At 43.9% G+C, this 25,957-nt stretch overlaps 1 protein-coding gene across 1 annotated transcript; it reads left to right on the top strand.

Moving 5' to 3' along the window:
- Window positions 1–4,589: 4,589 nt before the first annotated feature.
- Window positions 4,590–22,885, top strand: LOC311105680 (E3 ubiquitin-protein ligase rnf168-like). The gene is made up of 7 exons (XM_084147897.1): window positions 4,590–4,634; window positions 14,138–14,570; window positions 14,786–14,856; window positions 15,009–15,173; window positions 18,919–19,016; window positions 20,845–20,920; window positions 21,783–22,885. Exons 2-7 carry the CDS (start codon window positions 14,237–14,239, stop codon window positions 22,476–22,478), a joined length of 1,440 nt encoding a protein of 479 aa, XP_084004023.1. The 5' UTR covers window positions 4,590–4,634; window positions 14,138–14,236; the 3' UTR covers window positions 22,479–22,885.
- The last annotated feature ends 3,072 nt before the right edge of the window (window positions 22,886–25,957 follow it).

Raw genomic sequence — 25,957 nt, 5'->3', positions numbered from 1 at the left:
TTCAGTATCACAAATATGCAAAAGTAGAGAAAATTAGAAAGGGGGCAAATACTTTTTCATAGCACTGTATATTTAATACAAAATGTCAGCTAGCTAAATTAACGTTAACATAAGACTTGTTAGCTAGCTATCGTTAGTACCACTGTCAGTCAGCTAACTTTAACGTCCTGGTGCTAGCTGGGGTAGGCCTAGTCCACAGAGATATTGAATCTTTTGGACAAATTGACTCGCCTCCTGAAGTGCCACTGTACACAGCACAGTTATTGGTTAGGCAGTACAAAAGGGTTTACATCAGCAAGAGCAAGGCAGGCCACGGCTCATGATTGGGAATGGCTTTCCATTGCAGTGTGTAATGCAGTGTAGCCTAGTATATATACAACGTCCCAGCAGCGCAAAAACTCGGGAAAGAAGTACATTTTCTTAGAAATATAACTTTGGCCTGTGCTTCTCCGAGCATGCTCTTCTTATAGCCTAGGCCTATAGCCTATACTATAGGCTATGGATCATTTTATTGAGACCACACTAGGCACACTTGATATTGCGCACCCAGCAGAGAATCAGGACTGAGGGGCAGCATCAGGCACACATGAGATACTATAACAAGCAACTAATTCTCAAACCCTGAGCAATATGACATTTAATCGATTACAAATGACATGACCCTCCCCTGGACTAAATAAAAAAAATACAAACCATCCCCCTGACAAATTGAAAAAGCGTAAACCGTCCCACATTTTCCTCCTGGTAACTATTGTGTAAATTTCGATCTCTCCCTAAATGGCCATCAACACTCATTATTATTCAAAGCCTATGAAATGACACCATATATACATTCTACAGATCCTACTTAGTATTTCCTTCAATACTTTTACTGCGGCACCCAGAATAATTTTTGCTCTATAAGCAGTGGTCTAAAAATTACTCAATTATCATACATGAGTAAAAGTAAAGATACCTTAATAGAAAATTACTTAAGTAAAAGTGAAATTCACTGAGTAAAATACTACTTAAATAAAGGTCTAATAGTATTTGGTTTTAAATATACTTACGTATCAAAAGTAAATGTAATTGCTAAAATATACTCAAGTATCAAAAGTAAAAGTAAATATATCAAGCAAACCAGACTGCACAATTGTATTTATTTATTTACGGATAGCCAGGTGCACACTCCAACACTCAGACATAATTTACAAACGAAGCATTTATGTTTAATGAGTCCACCAGATCAGAGGCAGTGTCACGCCCTGGCTCTGGGGAGGCTTGTATGTTGAGCCAGGGTGTGAGTGTTCTTTGTTTTTATAGTTCATGTATGTCTATGTTGGCCAGAGTGGTTCTCAATCAGAGGCAACGAGTGTCAGCTGTTGCTGGTTGTCTCTGATTGGGAACCATATTTAGACAGGCTGTGTTCCCACAGTGTTTGTGGGATCTTGTTCCAGTGTGGTTTGTGTTAGACCGAGGACGTCACGTTATTGTTTGTTGTTTTTGTTCGTGTAATCATTTAAAAAAAAGTATGTTCGCCTTCAACGCTGCGCCTTGGTCCTCTGTATCTGACGATCGTGACAGAAGATCCCACCAAGACTGGACCAAGCAGCGTGTCCAGGAGCCATCTCCAGGGAGATCTCTAGCGGATCTCCTTCGCCTCCTCGACTGGGTCAAGACGTGTGAGGAAGAGAGAGGCTGGACCTGGAAGCAGAAGGGTGAAAGTCTGGCGAGAGACATGGAGACCTGGTCCACGGGTAGGAGAGACGCCCAGACATTTTTTAGGGGGGGGCTCACGCCGTGGACGACGGGGCAGCAGGAGGCCGCCAGGTTACGGGAGTCACTGGTCACCAGGGGGAAAGAGGATGTAGAGGCACGGCGAGAGGTACTGGGGTGTGTTGCCAGTCCGGTCCGGCCTGTTCCTGATCCCCGCGTAGGGCCAGTGGTGTGTGTTCCCAGTACGGTCCGGCCCGCTCCTGCTCCCCGCACCAAGTCAGTGGTGCGTTTCGTCAGCCCGGTCCGGCCCGCTCCTGCTCCCCGCACCAAGTCAGTGGTGCGCTTCGTCAGCCCGGCTCGGCCCGTTCCTGCTCCCCGCACCAAGTCAGTGGTGCGCTTCGTCAGCCCGGTCCGGCCCGCTCCTGCTCCCCGCACCAAGTCAGTGGTGCGTTTCGTCAGCCCAGCTCGGCCCGCTCCTGCTCCCCGCACCAAGTCAGTGGTGCGCTTCGTCAGCCCGGCTCAGCCCGTTCCTGCTCCCCACACCAAGCCAGTGGTGTGCGTCGTCAGTCCGGCACAGCCCGTGCCTGTTCCACCGGTGCCTGGTTCGGCACGGGTCAGCTGCTTCACGCCGGAGCTAGAGCAATCCGCTCCACCAGTGTGCAGTCCAGCTCCGGTCAGCAGGGCCAGACCGGACCAGAGGTACTTTGGGGGGTTAGAGAGGGAGTGGGGATCATGCCCGGAGCCGGATCCGCCGCCAAGGCGGAGTGCCCACCCGGTCCCTCCCCTGTGGTATTTGGTTGGCGCGGTCGGAGTCCGCGCCTTTGGGGGGGGGGGGGGGGGGGGTACTGTCACGCTCTGGCTCTGGGGAGGCTTGTATGTTGAGCCAGGGTGTGAGTGTTCTTTGTTTTTCTAGTTCATGTATGTCTATGTTGGCCAGAGTGGTTCTCAATCAGAGGCAACGAGTGTCAGCTGTTGCTGGTTGTCTCTGATTGGGAACCATATTTAGACAGGCTGTGTTCCCACAGTGTTTGTGGGATCTTGTTCCAGTGTGGTTTGTGTTAGACCGAGGACATCACGTTATCGTTTGTTGTTTTTGTTCGTGTAATCATTTTTTAAAAAGTATGTTCGCCTTCAACGCTGCGCCTTGGTCCTCTGTATCCGACGATCACGACAGGCAGTAAGGACGACGAGGGATGTTCTCTTGATAAGTGTGTGAATTGGACCATTTTCCTGTCCTGTTAAGCATTCAGAATGTAACAAGTACTTTTGGGTGTCAGGGAGAATGTATGGAGTAAAAAGTACATTATTTTCTTTAGGAATGTAGTGAAGTAAAAGTAGAAGTTTACAAAAATATAAATAGTACAGTACAGATACCCCCCAAAATGACTTAAGTAGTACTTGAAATTATTTTTACTGAAGTACTTTACATCACTGTCTACAAGCCAATATGTATTCCATATACAGTGTTTAGCTTTATGGCAGCCAATGGAATGTGTGGAGTAAAAGGCCAGCAACACTATTATTCAGAGCCCCATGAAATGACCCCATATATACATTCTACAGACCCTACTGAGTATTTCCTGCAATACTTTTACTGTGGCAACCAGAATAGTTTTTGCTATTGGAACATGTTTTAAAACCCACATTTAATGCAAATGTCCCTTAAATATGAACAAATATGAATAATTGTTCATGTTTAGACAATTGTTTTTCATATCTCATGAAGATACAGGTTATTGACACTTTTCTACTATTACGTGGGGGACTTTTATTTGGAACATTTCTGAAATTCCATGAACTGTTCAGAGTTAAACAAAAGGGGGATAGAATTGTGAATTGTTTCGCTCTTAGGAAAAGGGCGCCATTGAGAGGAGTGATTACTGGGGTAGCAGTAAATGTAAAAGTGGATCAACTGAAGGAGAAGATTCCCGGTGTGTGTGATGCTCGTCGTTTGGTGCGACGTAAACAGGGTGGCGAGAGTGGGGAAACAGAAGAGTCATTGTCTGTTCTTTTGAGTTTTGAAGTTGAGTCTTCGCCGGATAAAGTGAAGTTAGGATATATAAGTTATCCTGTGCGAGCTTATGTGCCGAGTACATTACAATGTTACAGGTGTCAAACTTATGGGCATGTGGCATCAGTATGTAGGAGGGAGATTCCAAGGTGTGAGAAGTGTGCAGTAGGGCACGAGACTAAGGAGTGTGAAGCAGTGGGGAAAGTGGTGGTATGTGCTAATTGTAGGGGTGGCCATGGGGCTGGAGACCAGACATGTCCAGTGCGAGAGAAGCAGGTTGAGGTTTCCATGGTAAGAGTAGAGAATAAGTTGTCATATGCGGAGGCAGTGAAGAAAGTAGTAGAAGAGGGGTCAAGGGGGGAGGGGTGAGAGTAGGAGATATATACCAGTACAGTGGGATAGGCAAGCAAGTCATATATGTTTCAGTAAGATTGGGTTTTTAGCGTTTATAGCAATGGTTATAAATTGTACGGCAGGGATGGAACACAAATCGAAGAAAATTGAGGTTGTGGTGGCAGCTGCAGAGAGACATTTGGGTGTGCGAGACTTGACAGCTAAAGAGTTACAGGGAGTGTTAAGTGGTGATGTCCCATCGTTTCAGGATGAGGGCATGAGGTAGGAGTGAGTATATTTAAATAGTGGAGAAGGGTGGGGTTAAATATTAGTAGTAGTTTTGAAGTTGTTAGTGTAGTGTTAGATGGTAGGATATTTCTTTGCTTTGTTTTATTTTATTTTTTCAAGAAAAGATAAGGGAGTTGTACTCCAGTCTAATAGGTGGCGGTAATGCAACAAATTGGATGCCAACCGCCGTTAAACCTCATTGAAGAAGAAGAAGAAGAATTCCGTGACCCGGAAGTACTTTTTTAGTGTTGTTGACGATTTTCAAGCGCTACATTTATGTTTTGCTGGGGCTGCGAACAAAACTCTTGTAAGTAGATTTTGTCAATGTACGGAAATTAAAAAACTATTAATTCCTAAATTCTATCAAAGCTTGTAATCTAACTTGTTTTTCGCTAGCCAAGAATTCTCAACTCCGTTGTTAGTGCTTGCAGTAGCGATGCGTGGGTAGAATCACTGGGGAAGGCAGAAGAAAAGGCATATTAAATTACAACCTATGTGTTGTGACAATTGCGTTGTGTGCTCTATAACCTGTTAATTCATATGGCTTGCGACCGTGATATATAGGCCTAAAGGACGAGACAATAAGAAGACACAGTTGCAAAATCAGGGCCGATCCTTGCGGTTCTGCCGCCATAGGCAAAACCAAAAAAATCGGCCCCTAAACCAGAATAGTCCCAGTAAACAAAATGACGTTGAAAGACGTCTAAAATACGTATTTTCCGGACGTTGAAGTTAGGTTCAATTTAGGTTCTGAAGGGTGAAAATGTATTTTCTGTATGTTTAAAATACGTATTTTCCGGATGTTGAAATCAGGCTAATTTTTGGTTCTGAATGAAAGTAGAAAATAAGTAATTTATAGACGTCTATGTTTGGGACAATTCAAGGCTGGTCCAGACCGGACAAAATCTCAACCAAACATAGACGACTATGATTGGTTCAGATTTGGTCTGGATCGGACCAAAAACCAATGTCCGTGGATGTGGAAATCAATGCCGGTCTGGAACTGTACCAAAAAAAGATGTCCAAGAGGCTTCGGCATCGGTCAGTGCTTACTGATGTGTAGCCTACAGTGTTAATATGGAGGCGAAAGAAACACACCCCTGTTTAGGCGAGGTGCTGGCTAACGAAGTAGAACACTTGAAAAAGAAAAGGAGAGCCGCACACTCTAGGAGCTCAGATGCAATAATTTAATAACCTAATAACCAACGTTTCGTTATTAGGTTATTCAATTATTGCATCTGAGCTCCTAGAGTGTGCGGCTCTCCTTTTCTTTTTCAAGTAGCCTACAGTGTTGCCTGAAATTGAATTTTATGAATGCCCATCTATGTGGTCAGCCTACCGTTTGTAAAACACCAAAAAACGATGTCCGGAATGGACCACAAAAAGACATCCAAAAGACGTTGGCTCGTGCTTACTGGGGTGTAGCCTACCATGTCCACCCCCAATGGAATTTTATACATTTACATTTACATTTACGTAATTTAGCAGACGCTCTTATCCAGAGCGACTTACATTATTATTTTCATACCCCCTGTGGGAATCGAACCCACAACCCTGGCGTTGCAAACGCCATGCTCTATCAACTGAGCTACATCCCTGCCGGCCATTCCCTCCCCTACCCTGGACGACGCTGGGCCAATTGCGCGCCGCCCCATGGGTCTCCCGGTCACGGCCGGCTACGACAGAGCCTGGATTCGAACCAGGATCTCTAGTGGCACTATACAGGCCATTGCATTGGCTTTATTCGTCCTGATTCCTGTGACTAATCAATTTGGCTATTTAAGCTCTGAATATCAGCTACTCAACTTTATCAGGAGTTATCGCGAGCCTATTTGCAATGTGTTTACACAGCGGGAAATGCAGAAGTATAATATTTTTCTCTCCGATCAACTTGTCAAAAATTGACAGATACAAACTTAACCACTGATCATGACAATGGGGCGAAACTCCTGGACAACAGTTGTGATTGTCCATTCCATATTGTCCATTTTACTTTGACCTCTCCTGTTTTTAGGATATGATGTTTATTAACATGACAGCTCTTTTGTTTTTGATTGAGCGCCATTTAGGTTAGGCTATTTGATTGGAGAAACCTGCATGATGTAAAAAGTGTCAGTCTCATTACATTGTAATACATTTTATCTCCAGCCTGTGGGCTACGGGAAAGGTCACATACTCTTTCTACCATATCCTATATCTGCTACATGATTTATGTTCGATTATTTTTTGGGATGGAACATTGGTGGAGCGCTGCAGAGATGCGTCTCTCCAACCCTGGAGAGGCGCGCTTGGAATGCGCAAGCAAAATATTTTGCAGCACTGGCTATCAAAGAGCGGTATCAGCGCTCACCTAAAAATGCCATTTGCCACTGGTTGAGAGGAATTATCATGGTTTTAGGGCAGAATTATGTGAGGTTTTATGTGTTGTTGGAGGTGCGTCTTGGTCAGTTTAGCTCAGAAAATGCCGCCCTGTTCAATCTGCCGCCATAGGCGCCCGCTTAATCCTGCCTAATGAGTGGGCTGGTTGAGGGCAGAATAAATTCAACCACACCTTTGTTTTATCACAAAACCGGATAGCAACCTCTGTCCGGTTTAGTCCACAAAGCATATCGCATGTAACAGACAGTTACATGACCTACAGCATAGTCAAGCAAGTTAATGTTTCCGACATTTCGGACCGCTAAACAACTATTGATTTAGAACCACCAAGAGTTACAGCAAGTCGCAAAGAAAACAAGAGCTGACTCCACTATTCCAGCACCATTTCAACATTAAATCACCTCTGCTTAGTCTAATACAGTGACAACTAAAAGATAACAAAAACGATTTAGTCCAATCAAAGTAAGCTAAATATGATGTGGCTGCCCATGGTTCTGATTTATGTGTGCGTGTGTGTGTGCGCGTTCGTGCAAGTAGAAAAACATGTTGACTCGCGCTACTTGTAGAGAAACGCCAATGCCATCCTCCTCTCTTTCATGTTGACAAACGGTCTGTCACTCTGTCATACAGTACACGCTTTCATTTTTTGTTGTCTTAGGCTACCTGGCTAAAATACTTGTTCGCTAGCCTAACTTCCATTCATGGGCAACGTTAGCTAGTTAACATTAGCCTTCTACATCTAGTTACATATTGAACTTCCATCCTCTCAGGCCAGGGGCACAACAATGTATGAATTAATGGTTGGATCAGAATCACCATTATAATCATTGGCCAGTACGGAGAATTAAGTCAAGTCCAAATCCCTATCTCCATCCATGGCTAATTTAGGAAAGGGCCAACTTTAGCTAGCTAGCCACCGGAGGACAACAACACAACAAGATGCAACAAATCAAGTTTTTCTGTCAATGACCGTATGCTCTGCTCTCAATGGGATTTGATAGGAGTTGTTACGGAGTCTAGTTGATAGGTAATCGACTAGCTGGGCTGTTCCCCGGACTCCGTGTGTAGGGACTTGTACAATGCTTGACATTTGTCTGTCTTTATTCTTTTATCCAACATATCATACTGAAACAGGAGAGACTCCAAAATCCAAGCTGGCTTCCCTTGACACTTTATTTGGTGCGCCAGGACCATTCACAGTTAGAGCTGGCTCAGTTTAGCTCAAGGCTGATTGGCTAATTTTGTATACTTTTTTTATCAAAGAAGGCCAAATGCTCGCTGGCTTCCCTAGCCTTCAATGTTACAGGCGGCAACATTGTCATACTCGTTTGGACCAGAAAGCATCAGATAGATGTCCTACACGTAGAGAGACAGAGGGGTGCTGTTTTGCTCACTCGGATGCTTTCTCCTGTGAGATACATTCAGCCTCTTGCGAAGGAAAATTAATAAACACAGAGACAACATTTTTTTTTCTAAATTACTATTGGTTATTGACAAACGACCACTTAGGTATGGTAATATTCACATTTTCATAAATTCGTAGACTGTTTGGGAATTACGTATAGTAAGGCATTTGTGAAAATTCTACAGCAATATAGAGTGTGAAAGCGGCCATGCATTTGGACAATTAATAGACACTGCATTAAATAAAACCGAATAAAAACATCTGTCTTGTCCAGGACCAGAGTCTACACAGACCGGTGCGCTATAGCCAATCAGAGCTACAGTAGACCTTTATACAAACAAGCCATTTGCCACAGGAGCCTGCCATCATTCACTTTGAACTGGACTGTGTGTTTACAAGCAGTTGCAACAGCGCGACTTTAGATCATTAGAACGCATTCGCCAAAAGCCACAAAATACACCTGAATGGATTTCTGCAAATATGTAAACACCACAGAGTCCTCTTAAATTTGGGAACTTTATTGTCCTATTGATCAAACAACCATGAAAACGTAGGCTCTCTCTCCCTCAGTTATGCACATCAACAACAACAAGATCAACAACTAATGCTAGCCAGAGCAAGATGAGCTAAAATCTAACGAAGGAACATTAGATAAACCCTCTCAAACTTTTTCAGCTAGTTGGCTGTCAAAATTGCGCTGATAAACAATGGGGAATTGTAGCCTCCTCGTCCTTCTGCAGCTTGCCTGCCAATGCATGCTTGTCCCAACCAAGAACTCAAGCTAACTGGCTAAAATTGGCTATCTTGCTAGCCAGCTACTTCCAGACAAAAATGAGAGAACACCTCACTCTGACCATTTTACTCGCCGTAGCAGAGCTGGTTACACATTTACATTTTAGTCATTTAGCAGACGCTCTTATCCAGAGCGACTTACAGTTAGTGAATACATCTTTTTTTTTTTTATACTGGCCCCCCGTGGGAATCAAACCCACAACCCTGGCGTTGCAAACGCCATGCTCCATCAACTGAGCTACTTCCCTGCCGGCCATTCCCTCCCCTACCCTGGACGACGCTGGGCCAATTGTGCGCCGCCCATGAGTCTCCCGGTCACGGCCGGCTGCGACAGAGCCTGGATTCGAACCAGGATCTCTAGTGGCACAGTTAACACTGCGATGCAGTGCCTTAGACCACTGCACCACTCAAGAGACACATACACTATTTACATGTTATCTAGAGTGTTCTTGACTAACTATTACTTTTTTTGCCTACGTTTACTGACACAGGTCATATTCAGCAGGTGTTGCACGTTCGTAAATTAATCAGTTTTTCTGCGCTCTGGCACACTCAGACGAGAGTGCTCTGAAATCATATAGATAGCCAGAGTGAATTTGCGAACGCATGAGATATGCTAACTGGATAACAGTCGTTCTAGTTCTTGCTAGCTAACCAAATGACACCTTCATCTCTAGTGGTGTATAGCCACCGAAAAACGATATGAGGGGGAAAAGTCAGTCACTCACCCACTCCTCTAATGGCATGACAAGACATCCTCCTAGCAGCTAGCTATCTAGCTAACGTTAGGCTCCGTGTTTTTAGCTTAGTACATATATAGATACGCTAGCCTATTAGCCACGTTATGACTGACTTGTGATCTTTGCCCTTGCTAGTTTGATTGTATTGACATTCCCAGCCTTAGTTACATTAGTCCGTTTTTGTCCAGAATATTGAGTCATTGAAACTGAAACAGTGCATCCCGAATGGAGGCAGCAAACAATGTACCAGGCCAGCTGTGATTTACAACCTGATAGCAATATTTTTTGGACTACCAAGAAATGTATTGATGAATTCTATTAATTGAACTGCATCCATGTATTCTGCCAACAATGCTTTAGTGTACGTCATGGAACGTTGAGTCAAATATAACCTATTTTTAAAACCTCTTATAAAGTTGGTTTTGTAGCATAAACTGGGAATCTGATATTTTTGACTGATATTATGATTGTCTGTTTGTTTCATATCTGCAAAGTAGTTAAAACTGTCAGTTCCACTTTAAACTTTAGGTTACCGGTTATTTTGTGTACTAAACATGAAATGTTTTTTGCAATGGGAAGTAATAGTTGTACATTTAGATTGGGAAATGCTTAATGGTTGTGTTTTTGTAGTCTTATGATTGGGACCTACTGGCTTATTATGTCAGAGTTCATGGACATCTTATCGTTTAACATCGTGCTGTGTGACTGCTGTCTTTCCATCGGCCCTATGCAGTGGTCTAGTGGTGCCTTGAGAAGTAGGTTTACTCACATTTTGGCCAAAAGTTCCCAAACGGCCCTTAGCGAAGGAAAGGCACCCTGTGTGAAAAATCCTATGTTTTCTTATGGTTTTTTTTGCGTTTTCCTATAGATTTTTCAGATTTTCACTCTCAAAATCATGTTTTTTAAAATAGAAAATAAAATACAAATTGATGGTCTAAGTCCACAACAATGCTTAAACCACATCAATCTGATTGTGTGGGCCTGTCAGGGCCTGGCTCCCCAGTGGTTGGGCCTCTGTCCACCCATGTCTACGCCCCAGATGCAAACAGTGCATGATGACAATAGCACATCACAAATAGCCTACTAACAACCAAAAAAAAATTCAATACCTGGTTTGCATACCCATTGTTTCCTTAGTTAGCATTTACTGGTAGATATCATTTTACATTTACATTTAAGTCATTTAGCAGACGCGCTTATCCAAAGCGACTTACAAATTGGTGCATTCAACTTACGATAGCCAGTGGGACAACCACCCAATTTATTTTAAATTTTTTAATGGATCACTGTTATACTATTCCAGGTATTCCTTAAAGAGGTATATCATAAGTTGAAACGTATTTCCTACCCTACCGGCTACTGATGTCATTCTTCTGTGAGCTGCTCCATGCCAAAACCAGCTGAGAGCTGCACATTCTTGCTGCCTGCAGATGATATTCTGTTGAAACTAGGCATGTGAATATATTTATTGTGCGTTGCAATTGTGTAGGCTACTTTGTGCATGATTTCTCTATTGTACTACATCATTGAAAAGTTGAATACCTCCACTACACTACTTTGATACGCATCAGTAGGGATTAAGAAGTGAGTATAAAACAAAAGAACAGCGCCGGAAGTGACTCGGCTAATAAAAAAGTGGTCAGATGTCGCAGATGCTAAGCTACAGGACTGTTTTGCTAGCACAGACTGGAACATGTTCAGGGATTCTTCAGACAGCATTGAGGAGTACACCACATCAGTCACTGGCTTCATCAATAAGTGCATCGATGATGTCGTCCCCACAGTGACCGTACGTACATACCCCAACCAGAAGCCATGGATTACAGGAAACATCCGCACTGAGCTAAAGGGTAGAGCTGCCGCTTTCAAGGAACGGGACTCTAACCCGGACGCTTATAAGAAATCCCGCTATGACCTCCGACGAACCATCAAACAGGCAAAGAGTCAATACAGGTCTAAGATTGAATCATACTACACTGGCTCTGACGCTCGTCGGATGTGGCAGGGCTTGAAAACTATTACAGACTACAAAGGGAAGCACAGCCGCGAGCTGCCCAGTGACACAAGCCTACCAGACGAGCTAAACCACTTCTATGCTCGCTTCGAGGCAAGCAACACTGAAGCATGCATGAGAGCACCAGCTGTTCCGGACGACTATGTGATCACGCTCTCCGTAGCCGATGTGAGTAAGACTTTTAAGCAGGTCAACATTCACAAGGCCGCAGGGCCAGACGGATTACCAGGACGTGTACTCCGAGCATGTGCTGACCAACTGGCAAGTGTCTTCACTGACATTTTCAACATGTCCCTGACTGAGTCTGTAATACCAACATGTTTCAAGCAGACCACCATAGTCCCCGTGCCCAAGAACTCTAAGATAACCTGCCTAAATGACTACCGACCCGTGGCACTGACGTCTGTAGCCATGAAGTGCTTTGAAAGACTGGTCATGGCTCACATCAACAGCATAATCCCAGAAACCCTAGACCCACTCCAATTTGCATACCGCCCCAACAGATCCACAGATGATGCAATCTCTATCGCACTCCACACTGCCCTTTCCCACCTGGACAAGAGGAACACCTACGTGAGAATGCTATTCATTGACTACAGCTCAGCATTCAACACCATAGTGCCCTCAAAGCTCATCACTAAGCTAAGGATCCTGGGACTAAACACCTCCCTCTGCAACTGGATCCTGGACTTCCTGACGGGCCGCCCCCAGGTGGTAAGGGTAGGTAACAACACATCTGCCACACTGATCCTCAACACGGGGGCCCCTCAGGGGTGCGTGCTCAGTCCCCTCCTGTACTCTCTGTTCACCCATGACTGCATGGCCAGGCACGACTCCAACACCATCATTAAGTTTGCCGACGACACAACAGTGGTAGGCCTGATCACCGACAACGATGAGACAGCCTATAGGGAGGAGGTCAGAGATCTGGCCGTGTGGTGCCAGGACAACAACCTCTCCCTCAACGTGACCAAGACAAAGGAGAAGATTGTGGACTACAGGAAAAAAAAGAGGACTGAGCACGCCCCCATTCTCATCGACGGGGCTGTAGTGGAACAAGTTGAGAGCTTCAAGTTCCTTGGTGTCCACATCACCAACGAACTATCATGGTCCAAACACACCAAGACAGTCGTGAAGAGGGCACGACAAAGCCTATTCCCCCTCAGGAGACTAAAAAGATTTGGCATGGGTCCTCAGATCCTCAAAAAATTCTACAGCTGCACCATCGAGAGCATCCTGACTGGTTGCATCACCGCCTGGTATGGCAACTGCTTGGCCTCTGACCGCAAGGCACTACAGAGGGTAGTGCGTACGGCCCAGTACATCACTGGGGCAAAGCTCCCTGCCATCCAGGACCTCTATACCAGGCGGTGTCAGAGGAAGGCCCTCAAAATTGTCAAAGACTCCAGTCACCCTAGTCATAGACTGTTCTCTCTGCTACCGCACGGCAAGCGGTACCGGAGTGCCAAGTCTAGGTCCAAAAGACTTCTCAACAGCTTCTACCCCCAAGCCATAAGACTCCTGAACAGCTAATCATGGCTACCCGGACTATTTGCACTGCCCCCCCACCCCATCCTTTTTACGCTGCTGCTACTCTGTTAAGTATTTATGCATAGTCACTTTAACTCTACCCACATGTACATATTACCTCAACTAGCCGGTGCCCCCGCACATTGACTATGCAACGGTACCCCCCTGTATATATAGCCTCCCTACTGTCACTTTATTCTATTGTATATATAGCCTCCCTACTGTCACTTTATTTTTTACTTCTGCTCTTTTTTTTCTCAACACTTTTTTGTTGTTGTTTTATTCTTACTTTTTTTGTTTAAAATAAATGCACTGTTGGTTAAGGGCTGTAAGTAAGCATTTCACTGTAATGTCTGCACCTGTTGTATTCGGCGCATGTGACCAATAAAATTTGATTTGATTTGATTTGATTTGATAAGCAATGCCCACTGAAAAAAAAGTAGATATACTTATACCTGCGTGAACCCTCCACTACACCACTGGCCCTTTGTGTTTTACAAAAAGTGCACTCTCCTACATGAGTGCGCTGGTGTTACTGTTGCTGTCCTTTCAGAATCACGAACCTGTCACACACTGAAGGCCTATAGGTTCGCCCCTGCACAAACATGTCTATAATAGATATAAAGGCTGTTAGGATATTAATGTTTCACGAAAGGAGTGTATATATTTGGCCTGGCGATGCGGTTTTATGCACTGACTGAATAGAAGTGGATAATTGAGTTTTTTACTCTGCTGGTCTCGGGAAGAAATGAAGAGTCCTAGACCGAGTCAAGACAGAGTACAAATGTATCTGACACCGAGACAAGACCGAGACACTCAATATGCGGTCTGGAGACCGGACTCCGGAACGGTCCCGAGTACTACAACACTGCTAACTACATGTCAGTCAATTATTTTAGCCAGCTAATGTGGCTTCTACTTGATTACCTTTGACTGTTCCTCCCATACAGAGAGCCTCTGAAACAGCACGGGGACCACAGAACCACTGGTGTGCATTTGGACTTGATACAACAACAGAAGGAGGCATCCACAGACAGAAAGGCGGAGGGATGCAGCCAGTGTCTGAAATGGAGGTTGCCGCGCCAGAGGGGGATGTCACAGGGGGGTTGTCCCGAGCCGACTGCCTCTGCTCTGTATGCCTGGAGATCTTCCTGGAGCCGGTAACATTGCCGTGCGGCCACACCTTCTGCAAGCCCTGCTTCCTGGAGACGGTGGACAAGTCCAACCTGTGCTGCCCGCTGTGTCGCAAGCGGGTGTCCACGTGGGCACGGCTCAACGGCCGGAACAAGACGCTAGTCAACGATGAGCTGTGGCGGCGGGTGCAGGTGGAGTTCCCCATGCAGTGCCAACGCAGGCTCAGTGGACAGGAGGAGGTTGAAAACAGTTAAGTGACTGACACACTGTCTGTGTTTTCCATTTAACATTAATTTAACATGAAGTGACTTCCAAATGGCCTGTGTACTTTAGTACAGCTGTGTTGGGTATGCTTTGAGGTAATTACGGGTCCACACAGCACCTTGGAATCAGACAAATGTATTTATTCTCACTGTTGTGGGTTAAGCAAGGTCTGTTGACCTGCCGTTTCCCTCTGCCTCCAGTATCTGTCCCCGGACCCAAAGTCAGTCTGCCTGGAGAGGTACGGAGAGAGTACGAGGATCAAATCAGCAAGGTGAACTCTTAGGGTACATTATACCTAGGGTCCTGAGTTTTTCCTGACCACGTAACGTGACCAGGAAAAACTCTGGGCCATACTTATAATGCAAGTTTACATTTTACTACACTCTTCAGTCACAATTGACATGACCTCTGACCCTTTTCCAGCTATTAGAGGAGAAGCGTGCCCTGGAGGAGGCAGAGAAGAAAGCAAGTGAGGAGTACATCCAGTGCCTCCTCGCAGAAGAGAGCCTGGCGGAGGAGAGAAAGAGGCACGAGGAGAAGCAGCTGGAGAATGACGAGAAGCTGGCCAGACTGCTCTGCCAGGAGCTGGTGGGTTTCCCTCATTTATATAGGCACACAGACCAGTTTCACTTTTTCATAAGAACATAGTTTATTGCTGACAATAGGCAAATTGCAGTATAGTAGCAGATCAGGTTTACAGGTTGTATAGGTAAAGTGCTTGGTGCAATTAGTGTTCTAATCTTAGAAGCTTGCATTAGCTTTTCAGGTCAGTGACATGGGCCAAATCTGAAACCAAAAACAGAACACAATGTCAGAAAAACAGCATAGCCTACAATGCACGGTTCAAACTTTGAAATGCATTTGCTTACAAATGTTGGGGGTAACGCAGTACAGTAATAATATTACTTTTTGCAGTAACGAGTAATATAATGGAGTACTGTTCCAATTTGAGTAATAATATTACATTTACTGATTAAATATATTTTTTAAAGGTTGTCGTTGCTTTTGTTATCATTCCCTTCCTATTAGTTATTTATCCAAATAAATATTTGTATTTCCCCCTCTGTCCTCGTAATATTGAAAAAACACAACTTCCAATCTCTTGAAGCACCTGCAAAGTCAACAGTAGTGCACTGGGCCTTTACTAGTCCTTTATTAGCAGACCAATATAGCTACTGTAGTACGGGCAAAACATTTATTATCAACAATAAAGACTGCAAACGTAATATCCGCGTAACTCCTGGTATACAGTGGGGGAAAAAAGTATTTAGTCAGCCACCAATTGTGCAAGTTCTCCCACTTAAAAAGATGAGAGAGGCCTGTAATTTTCATCATAGGTACACGTCAACTATGACAGACAAATTGAGAAAAAAAATCCAGAAAATCACATTGTAGGATTTTTAATGAATTTATTTGCAAATTATGGTGGAAAATAAGTATTTGGTCACCTACAAACAAGCAAGATTTCTGGCTCTCACATACCTGTAACTTCTTCTTTAAGAGGCTCCTCTGTCCTCCACTCGTTACCTGTATTAATGGCACCTGTTTGAACTTGTTATCAGTATAAAAGACACCTGTCCACAACCTCAAACAGTCACACTCCAAACTCCACTATGGCCAAGACCAAAGAGCTGTCAAAGGACACCAGAAACAAAATTGTAGACCTGCACCAGGCTGGGAAGACTGAATCTGCAATAGGTAAGCAGCTTGGTTTGAAGAAATCAACTGTGGGAGCAATTATTAGGAAATAGAAGACATACAAGATCACTGATAATCTCCCTCGATCTGGGGCGCCACGCAAGATCTCACCCCGTGGGGTCAAAATGATCACAAGAACGGTGAGCAAAAATCCCAGAACCACACGGGGGGACCTAGTGAATGACCTGCAGAGAGCTGGGACCAAAGTAACAAAGCCTACCATCAGTAACACACTACGCCGCCAGGGACTCAAATCCTGCAGTGCCAGACGTGTCCCCCTGCTTAAGCCAGTACATGTCCAGGCCCATCTGAAGTTTGCTAGAGTGCATTTGGATGATCCAGAAGAGGATTGGGAGAATGTCATATGGTCAGATGAAACCAAAATATAACTTTTTGGTAAAAACTCAACTCGACAAAGAATGCTGAGTTGCATCCAAAGAACACCATACCTACTGTGAAGCATGGGGGTGGAAACATCATGCTTTGGGGCTGTTTTTCTGCAAAGGGACCAGGACGACTGATCCGTGTAAAGGAAAGAATGAATGGGGCCATGTATCGTGAGATTTTGTGTGAAAACCTCCTTCCATCAGCAAGGGCATTGAAGATGAAACGTGGCTGGGTCTTTCAGCATGACAATGATCCCAAACACACCGCCCGGGCAACGAGTGGCTTTGTAAGAAGCATTTCAAGGTCCTGGAGTGGCCTAGCCAGTCTCCAGATCTCAACCCCATAGAACATTTTTGGAGGGAGTTGAAAGTCCGTGTTGCCCAGCGACAGCCCCAAAACATCACTGCTCTAGAGGAGATCTGCATGGAGGAATGGGCCAAAATACCAGCAACAGTGTGTGAAAACCTTGTGAAGACTTACAGAAAACGTTTGACCTGTGTCATTGCCAACAAAGGGTATATAACAAAGTATTGAGAAACTTTTGTTATTGACCAAATACTTATTTTCCACCATAATTTGCAAATAAATTCATTAAAAATCCTACAATGTCATTTTCTGGAGAAAAAAATTATTCATAGTTGACGTGTACCTATGATGAACATTACAGGCCTCTCTCATCTTTTTAAGTGGGAGAACTTGCACAATTGGTGGCTGACTAAATACTTTTTTCCCCACTGTATGCACCCCACACGGAAGGACTCAAAAGGGATGGTTACATATAGACTTCTCTCTTACATTAGGGAAAGGGAGATACCTTGTCAGTGGTACAACTGAATGCATTCAACTGAAATGTGTCTAACACATTTAACCAAACCCCTCTAAATCAGAGAGGTGCTGGGGGCTAACTTAATTAACATCCACCATTAGACCATCAATTAATGTTCCTTTCCTCAATTTCTTTAGTAATTATTTTATCAACAAATGACCTCACAATTTATGGAGTCTACGATATTGTGAGGGAATGTAAGACAACCAATCCGAGAGGAAAATTATGAACTTGCGTGTACTGTACAACTTGCTGAAAACGTTATTTGCAAACCTGTAAAATGTCCCTTAATGTCCTCTTCTCAAAAATGTATACAAAGGGTGGTTCTAATCCTGAATGCTGATTTGGTTAAAACCGCGTTCTAGTCGGTATCTATTCCACAAGTTACCAACAGCTAAATCTATGACATTAAAATGCCTATTTACTCTGTTCCATCTGACTGCGCAATCCACTGTCTCATCAGCCCAGCCAGGCACTTTATAAACTTGATCTCCACTATAAAAAGCTTCTAGACATTATCTCACATTTCTTTTAGACTAGCATTTCATTTTCAACAGCGGAGATTTGTATAAACCTTTGTATAAACCTCAATTTTCAAATTCGATCTCCAGCTGTCCCATTGTAATGAACGTGTCGGGACGAGACAGACAGGCAGGCAGTGTTTCTCAGCCAGTCAAAATCATGAATCACCTGGCATCATTTTTATGGATAAATACAAAGAAATGTCAATTGAAAAAAGGTAAAACGAAACAATGTGCAGCTAGTTTGCAGTCTTTCCAGCTACAGTTTGAAGTAACTGTGTTAGCTGTGTTGTTGGCTAGCTCCTCTGAACAACCGTGTCCTGACGAGAGAGCACATTTTCTATGCCAGGCTAAATTGCGAATCATTAGCTCATTGTTATGGATGTATCCAAATAAATGTCACTGGAAAACAGCTTAAACAAATGCAAATGCAGCTACTGTAAGTTAGCCTTAGTTGGCTAGCTAGCATGCAAGGAATAAGAACGTTGCCAGCCAATATGGCAATGGAACATTTAGAACGAACGACTGGGTCGCGTCCATAGATACAGAACAAAAAGACTGAACGACTGGGTCGTGTCTCTGGCAACCGAACCGATAGAACAAACGACCAGCCGGCTTGGGTAGCAACCCTAGATTTGTGTCGGGACTATATCTTGTGGAAGGATTAAATATTATGAATACATTCATCAAAATAACGTTTTTAATTAAAATATGTCAATCTTTATTTGAATATGTTGGTAACCCGTAACTTCGTCTCGGGCCTAACAACACCCATGCTTCTCAGGCATTATATCCTGGTAAGGTAGTTTGATTGCTGTTTTAAAATAAGGAAATATGGGTGGGTGGCACTATGTATTGGGATTGAATCACTGTATTAAAACATTTTTTCCCTTCTTTTCAGAATCCAAGACCTATCTCTGAGTCACAGAAGAACACGTGGACGAATGACATCACCCCAGCAAAGAAGAAACAGAACGCCAATGCTGGAGATATAGAGAAGTGAGTCCCCTTCCGTGGTCAGACTTGCACTGTGGTCCAATTCTCTCCTCTTCTCCCAGAAGTGTGCACTCATTCACTTGTGTATTTAAAAAGATTGGTGGTGTAAGGAAAATGGTGGAAGTGAACAAGTGCACACTTCTGAGAGAAGGGTAGAGAATCAAAGTGCAAACCTAAATAGAAACCTTGCAAAGTGTGGAAGGTGTGCTGATGGCGCAAACGGGCAGATAAGTAACTTAATTAAATACAGTGCATTCGGAAAGTATTCAGACACCTTGACTTTTTCCACATTTTGTTACGTTACAGACTTATTCTAAAATTGATGGAATTGTTTTTTTTCCTCATTAATCTACAACCGCATAATGACAAAGCAAAAACAGTTTTTTAGAAATGTTTGCACATTTATAAAAATAAAAAAACGTTCACATTTACATAAGTATTCAGACGCTTTACTCAGTACTTTGTTGAAGCACCTTTGGCAGCGATTACAGCCTCGAGTCTTCTTTGGTATGACGCCACAAGCTTGGCACACCTATATTTGGGGAGTTTATCCCATTCGTCTCTGCAGATCCTCTAAAGCTCTGTCAGGTTGGATGGGGAGCGTCGCTGCACAGCTATTTTCAGGTCTCTCCAGAGATGTTCGATCGGGTTCAAGTCCGGGATCTAGCTGGGCCACTCAAGGACATTCAGAGACTTGTCCCAAAGCCTCTCCTGCGTTGTCTTGGCTGTGTGCTTAGGGATGTTGTCCTGCTGGAAGGTGAACCTTCACCCCAGTCTGAGGTCCTGAGTGCTCTGGAGCAGGTTGTCATCAAGGATCTCTCTGTTATTTGCTCCGTTCATCTTTCCCTCGATCCTGACTAGTCTCCCAATCCCTGCTGCTGAAAAACATCCCCACAGCATGATGCTGCCTCCACCATGCTTCACCGTAGGGATGGTGCCAGGTTTCCTCCAGACGTGACGCTTGGCATTCAGGCCAAATAGTTAAATCTTGGTTTCATCAGACCAGATAATCTTTCTTATGGTCTGAGAGTCCTTTAGGTGTCTTTTGGCAAACTCCAAGAAGGCTGTCGTGCCTTTTACTTAGGAGTGGCTTCTGTCTGGCCACTCTACCATAAAGGCCTGATTGGTGGAGTGCTGCAGAGATGGTTGTCCTTCTGGAAGTTTCTCCGATCTCCACAGAGGAGCTCTGTCAGAGTGACCATCGGGTTCTTGATCGCCTCCCTGACCAAGGCCCTTCTCCCCCGATTGCTCAGTTTGGCCAGCTCTAGGAAGAGTCTTGGTGGTTCCAAACTTCTTCCATTTAAAAATGGAGGCCATTTTGGGGACCTTCAATGCTGCATAAATGTTTTGGTACCCTTCCCCAGATCTGTGCCTCGACACAATCCTGTCTCGGAGCTCTACGGACAATTCCTTCGACCACATGGCTTGGTTTTTGCTCTGAATGCACTGTCAACTGTGGGACCTTATATAGACAGGTGTGTGCCTTTCCAAATAATGTCCAATCAATTGAATTTACCACAGGTGGTCTCCAATCAAGTTGTAGAAACAGTTCAAGGATGATCAAGGAAAACAGGATGCACCCGAGCTCAATTTCGAGTCTCATAGCAAAGGGTCTGAATACTTATGTAAATAAGGTATTTCTGTTTTTTTGTTTTATACATTTGCAAACATTTCTAAAAACCAGTTTTTGCTTCGTCATTATGGGGTATTTAATCTATTTCAGAATAAGGCTGTAACGTAACAAAATGTGGAAAAATGGAAGGGGTCTGAATACATTCCGAATGCACTGTATATTACTGGGGAGTGTTCTGACAAATAATTTTGTTTCCAGATTCTTATCCCCTATTCCACGAAGACACGGCAGCAACTCCGAGACTAGTCCCACCTCCAGCTTCATGGCTAACAAGGTTGGTCTCTGTCACTCAAATGCTCATGCAATCAGCATTTACTGAAAAACTTGCTTTCTGAATCCACATACACCTAACATGTGACTGATAAACATTATGTATCTAAAGAGCCTAAACAGACTTTTGCCTTTGGCCATTGGTCTTGAGCCAAAAGGGGTCCCGTAAATGGACGGAAATATTGTCCAGAAATGACCTAATTTGGAATACCCCTCCCCACACCCAAGCAAATAGTGTTTGCTTAAAAGGATTGGTTTTTGTGGTTTTATGAGGGGGGGGGGGGGGGGGGGGATATATGGCAAATTGAAATCCAATATGGATGGTGTTAAGAGATAGATGAGAGGTGTTGAATGGAGCTGAAGGATGGGACTAATAACAACTAACAACAACTAATAACAACGAGATAACTAATGTAAAGCATACTGTGCCCATAATAAGTATATAGGTTATAGGTTGAGAGCTTTTGTGAAAGAGCACAGTTAGAAAGATATGGCATATAGAAGCAAACCGGATGGACATCATGAAAATGATCGGAGAGGTTGAGGGTAGAGGAAGTTCAGGAGTAAAAACAAACAAAAAAGAATAATTGTAAAATTGACTGTGTCCATAAAATGTATATAGTATGGATAAGCTGGAAGTAGAGGCCTAAGCATAGTTGTTTACTAGTTTACTCCAATTAGGGAAGGGGTGGTGGCGTTGGAAAGTAATAAAGGGGAAATGATATGTGTATATATATGTATGTATGTATGTATGTATGTATGTATATATATTTGAATTTAACAAACAAAAAACAAAAGCAAATATATATAAAATTAACTTTGATATTGTATCTTTAACTTCTGTTTACTTTTGTGTCCGATTGAAGGAGAACATCTTGCACTCGGAGAGGGAGCCTTGGTCTTCCAAAGACTTCTACCCGGAGAGCTGCCAGACGCCGTGTCAGGCCTCAACGTCAGAGGCGTACCATCTGACCGACCCCTCGGGAACTTCCCTGGCACGCACACCCCTCCACGGCACCCCGAGGAGAGGAGTGACCTCGGCCAAGAGGAAGAGCAGTGACATTGAGGAGCCAAACAAAGGGGAAGTAGACGTTGTCAGTAAGCGGCTCTGTCCTTCCTCCTCATCATCCTTCCTCTATCTGCAGCGTGGAGAGGTGGTCCTAGTAGGCCTAGGGGAGAAGGCCCCGCTGCTCCAGGAGCTGGCCCAGAGAGAAGAGATGCTGTTCAGCCGCTTGCAACAGGAGCAGGAGGACCGGCAGCTGGCTTTCCAGCTGCAGAGGCAGCTGAACCGTGAGGAGGCCGTCCTCGCAGTAGACCGCAGCAAGGGCTCCAGTGACCAGTACCAGCTCCGCCAGAAACCTGCCTCCAGTTCTGGCTCCAGGTCAGAGGGGAGTGGTCATAGCAGGGGGCACTCACGCTCCTCCACCTCCAAAGAGGACAGGAACACAGTGGAAAGGAGGCGGTTGTCTGGGCCCTCATCTACCACCAATCAGGGGGAAATTAGCTCCACCATCTCCAGCGCTGCTGCCACACCCTCCAACCCACTGGAGAGGGGGCAGTAAGCAGGCCACCCTCACAGAGATGTTCCCCAGCCTGGGCAACTGAATCCTGGGTGTTTGGAGCATCTACAGTGGCACCGCTCATCACCATCACCTCTTGTTAACTGGTCTCGCCTTATCGCCTACGAGGGCTCAGGTGGTCAGGATTGGAATGAAGGAGTTTTGTCTGTGACGTTATGAACTTATACCTTAGAAAGAAGAGTGTAGATAGTGCTTGGACATTGACGGTCTGGGATTTCACTGTGGTTTGAATGCGTTTCAAGGTCTTTGATGGTTTGAGGGCTCACTGGAAATGGCAGAGACTGGCTCGATCGACAGATTGTTTTGATAGTAGGTTCATTTTACTCAGATTCTCTAGAGATTCATGTAAATGATTACTTTGGAATGAAATAAAACATTTTTGAAAGATCTGTCTTGTGGTGTGTATTCATGAATGCCAAGGGAAGCCAGGCTTCCCCAAATATTTGACCGATAAAAAATAAAATAGTGAACAAAAATATGAACGCAATAGGTAACAATTGCAAAGATTTTACTGAGTTATAGTTGATATAAGGAAATCAGTCAATTGAAATAAATTCATTAGGCCCTAATCTATGGATTTCACATGACTGGGCAAGGGCGCAGCCATGGGTGGGCCTGGGAGGAGAGCCAGGCTCAGCCTATCAGAATGATTTTTTTCCCCCACAAAAGGGCTTTATTACAGACAGAAATACTTCAGTCATATGCAGTGAGGTTCTGAAATAACTCAACCGGCTAGTTTGTCTGTCTGTAAAGAGAAGGGCAGGCTGTAGGTTGATCCTGCTGCTCTGATTGGATATTGTGAAGCTGTTTCACTCGCTTCATAATTTCACCCGATCACTTTCCATGCATGGTTTCGGTCTGATCATTTAGATTGCTGCTGCCTGCTACTATGATAAATCCCATGGCGAGGACGTTTCCTATGAAGCTATCAATGTGCATAATATCTCAAAAGCAATGGTAGGGAAAACAGATGAAATGCTGATGCGCATTCTGACTGAGTGACAGCAAACTTGGCTGCCCACTGCAAGTTGAGGACACAGACACACACACCCCTCCGCACGCTGCTCCTAACCTGCAGCTTTTTTTTACAGTGAGAAAGTGCAAGGCGGTATTTTGCCAAAATCTATTTAAGCATATTAAAACAACTTCAGTTTTTTCCGATCACGAAGATCCGATCAGACTATCAACTTACGGATACGATTTCGAGTAAGGACATGTCGGCACACCCCTACCCTAGAGTGTTCCAAGCATGTGCCGTTACACTTGCTATGTTTATGAAAGTTGTCTGGAGCAAGTCTAGTGTTGAGGAGGAGGTCAGCAATCCCACCATGTTCGATCTGTCTGAGAGTCCCTACAGTTGACACTTTGATGTCAAGGAAACAGCTGATTTTTGAACTGTTTTCCTCTCCCCTCTTTTTGTTGAGATACGTCCAGAGGAGGAATTTTATGAAGTTTGTGTGGGTTACTTTGACAGAGATGGTGTTCTGATGAGGAAATGGCGTTCTCGCGCCACTTCTGGGCAAGACGATTGGTCCAGTGGATCTCAAATTGTTGGTCCAGTTACACTTGGACAAGATATACTGAGGTTGGCTCACGATGGTAGTATGGCAGGCCATCTTGGGGTCAAGAAAAGTATGACCGTATCTTGCGTAACTTCTTCTGGCCTGGTCTGAAACAGGATGTTGTGGCTTACTGTAAATCCTGTTATGTTTGCCAGCGGATGGGGAACCAAGCAGTACCGGTTGCACCTTTGCAGCCTATTCCTACTTTTGTAGAACCTTTCAGCAGGGTTCTGGTGGACTGTGTTGGTCCTTTGCCCAAAGCAGAGTGGTAACCAAATTATTTTACCATCATGTGCGCTGCCAATCGTTTCCCTGAGGCCATTCCACTGAGGAAAATCACAGCTCACAGTATTGTTAAGTCCCTGGTGAAATTATTTTCAACGTTTGGACTCAGTGCAATCAGACCAAGGTTTGAATTTCATGTCAAAGGTGTTCCAGCAAGTGTTCCAGCAATTGGGTGTTACCCATTGCCCCTCCGGTCAAATCAAATCAAATGTTATTTGCCACATGCACCGAATACAACAGGTGTAGACATTACAGTGAAATGCTTACTTACAAGCCCTTAACACTTTTTTTATTTTACTTTTTTATTTAAAAAAAATGCATTGTTGGTTAAGTAAAAATGTTTTAAGCAAATAACTAAAGCGCTGTAGTAAAATAAAATAACAGTAGGGAGGCTATATACAGGGGGGTACCAGTACAGAGTCAATGTGCGGGGGCACCGGCTAATCGTACTACACCGGCTCTGACGCTCGTCGGATGTAAATGCTACAATGGAGATTCTGGGGATTGAACCAGAGACCTCATACATGCAAAGCACGTGCTTTAACACTGAGCTACATCCCCTTGCTGTGATATGAATAATACCATATCAATACAATTAACTTTTTTTAATGACCATTCCAATGAAAGTACAATTCCATGATATCAGCTATCTTCCCTAAAGTTACGAACAATGATTGAACCCATGTGCTTCAGTTTAAAAAACTTACCACGTCTCTGTTTCCTCCTTAGAATATTAACATTCTGGAAAGAAGGAGTTGTGTAAAAGCAAATTTAATAACCAAAAACTATACAATGGATGTCGGGATTGAACCCACAACCTAATACATGCAAAGCATTCGCTCCACCACTGAGATACATCACATGTCAGTTAATGACATATAAATACAATGAGTTTTTCTTCAAACAACTCCATTGAAAGTACAATTCCAGCATGACAGCTATTTCTCATAACAGCACGGACGGGGATTGAACACGTAATCCTCAGTTTACGAGACCAACGCCTTACCACTTGGCCACCATATTCTGCTTGGAATATCAACATTCTGGAAAGTAGCAGTTCTGTAAATGCTACAACAGTGATGCTTGGGATTGAACACAGGACCTCATACATGCAAAGCAAACACTCTACTGCTTAGACACATCCCCTTTAAATATAAATAATGCCATATCAACACAATTAACTTTTTATGTACCCCATTCCAATGAAAGTACAATTCCATTACATCAGCTATCTTCCATAAAGGCACGAACAGGGATTTAACGCATGTACTTTAGGTTACAAGACCAAATCACTTACCACATCTCTATTTCCTATTAAACATCAACATTCTGGAAAGTAGCAGTTGTGTAAATGCTACAATGAAGATTCTGGGAATTGAACACATGACCTCATACAGTGAGGGAAAAAAGTATTTGATCCTCTGCTGATTTTGTACGTTTGCCCACTGACAAAGAAATGATCAGTCAAAAATTTTAATGGTAGGTTTATTTGAACAGTGAGAGACAGAATAAAAACAAAAGAATCCAGAAAAACGCATGTCAAAAATTTTATAAATTGATTTTCATTTTAATGACGGAAATAAGTATTTGACCCCCTCTCAATCAGAAAAATGT

The sequence above is a fragment of the Coregonus lavaretus genome (genome assembly GCF_964263955.1).
Source record: "Coregonus lavaretus genome assembly, chromosome: 30".
NCBI lineage: Eukaryota > Metazoa > Chordata > Actinopteri > Salmoniformes > Salmonidae > Coregonus > Coregonus lavaretus.
The sequence above is the reverse complement of the archived record's forward strand: the minus strand, read 5'-3'. Positions and strand labels throughout refer to the sequence as shown.

Bases quoted from the DNA above. Each gene is read 5' to 3' on its own strand.
- LOC311105680 (XM_084147897.1), top strand. From the start codon at position 14,237: ATGCAGCCAGTGTCTGAAATGGAGGTTGCCGCGCCAGAGGGGGATGTC. The intron at 14,857-15,008 runs GTGAACTCTTAG...ACCCTTTTCCAG, and splicing joins ACGAGGATCAAATCAGCAAG to CTATTAGAGGAGAAGCGTGC. The intron at 20,921-21,782 runs GTTGGTCTCTGT...GTCCGATTGAAG, and splicing joins CCAGCTTCATGGCTAACAAG to GAGAACATCTTGCACTCGGA.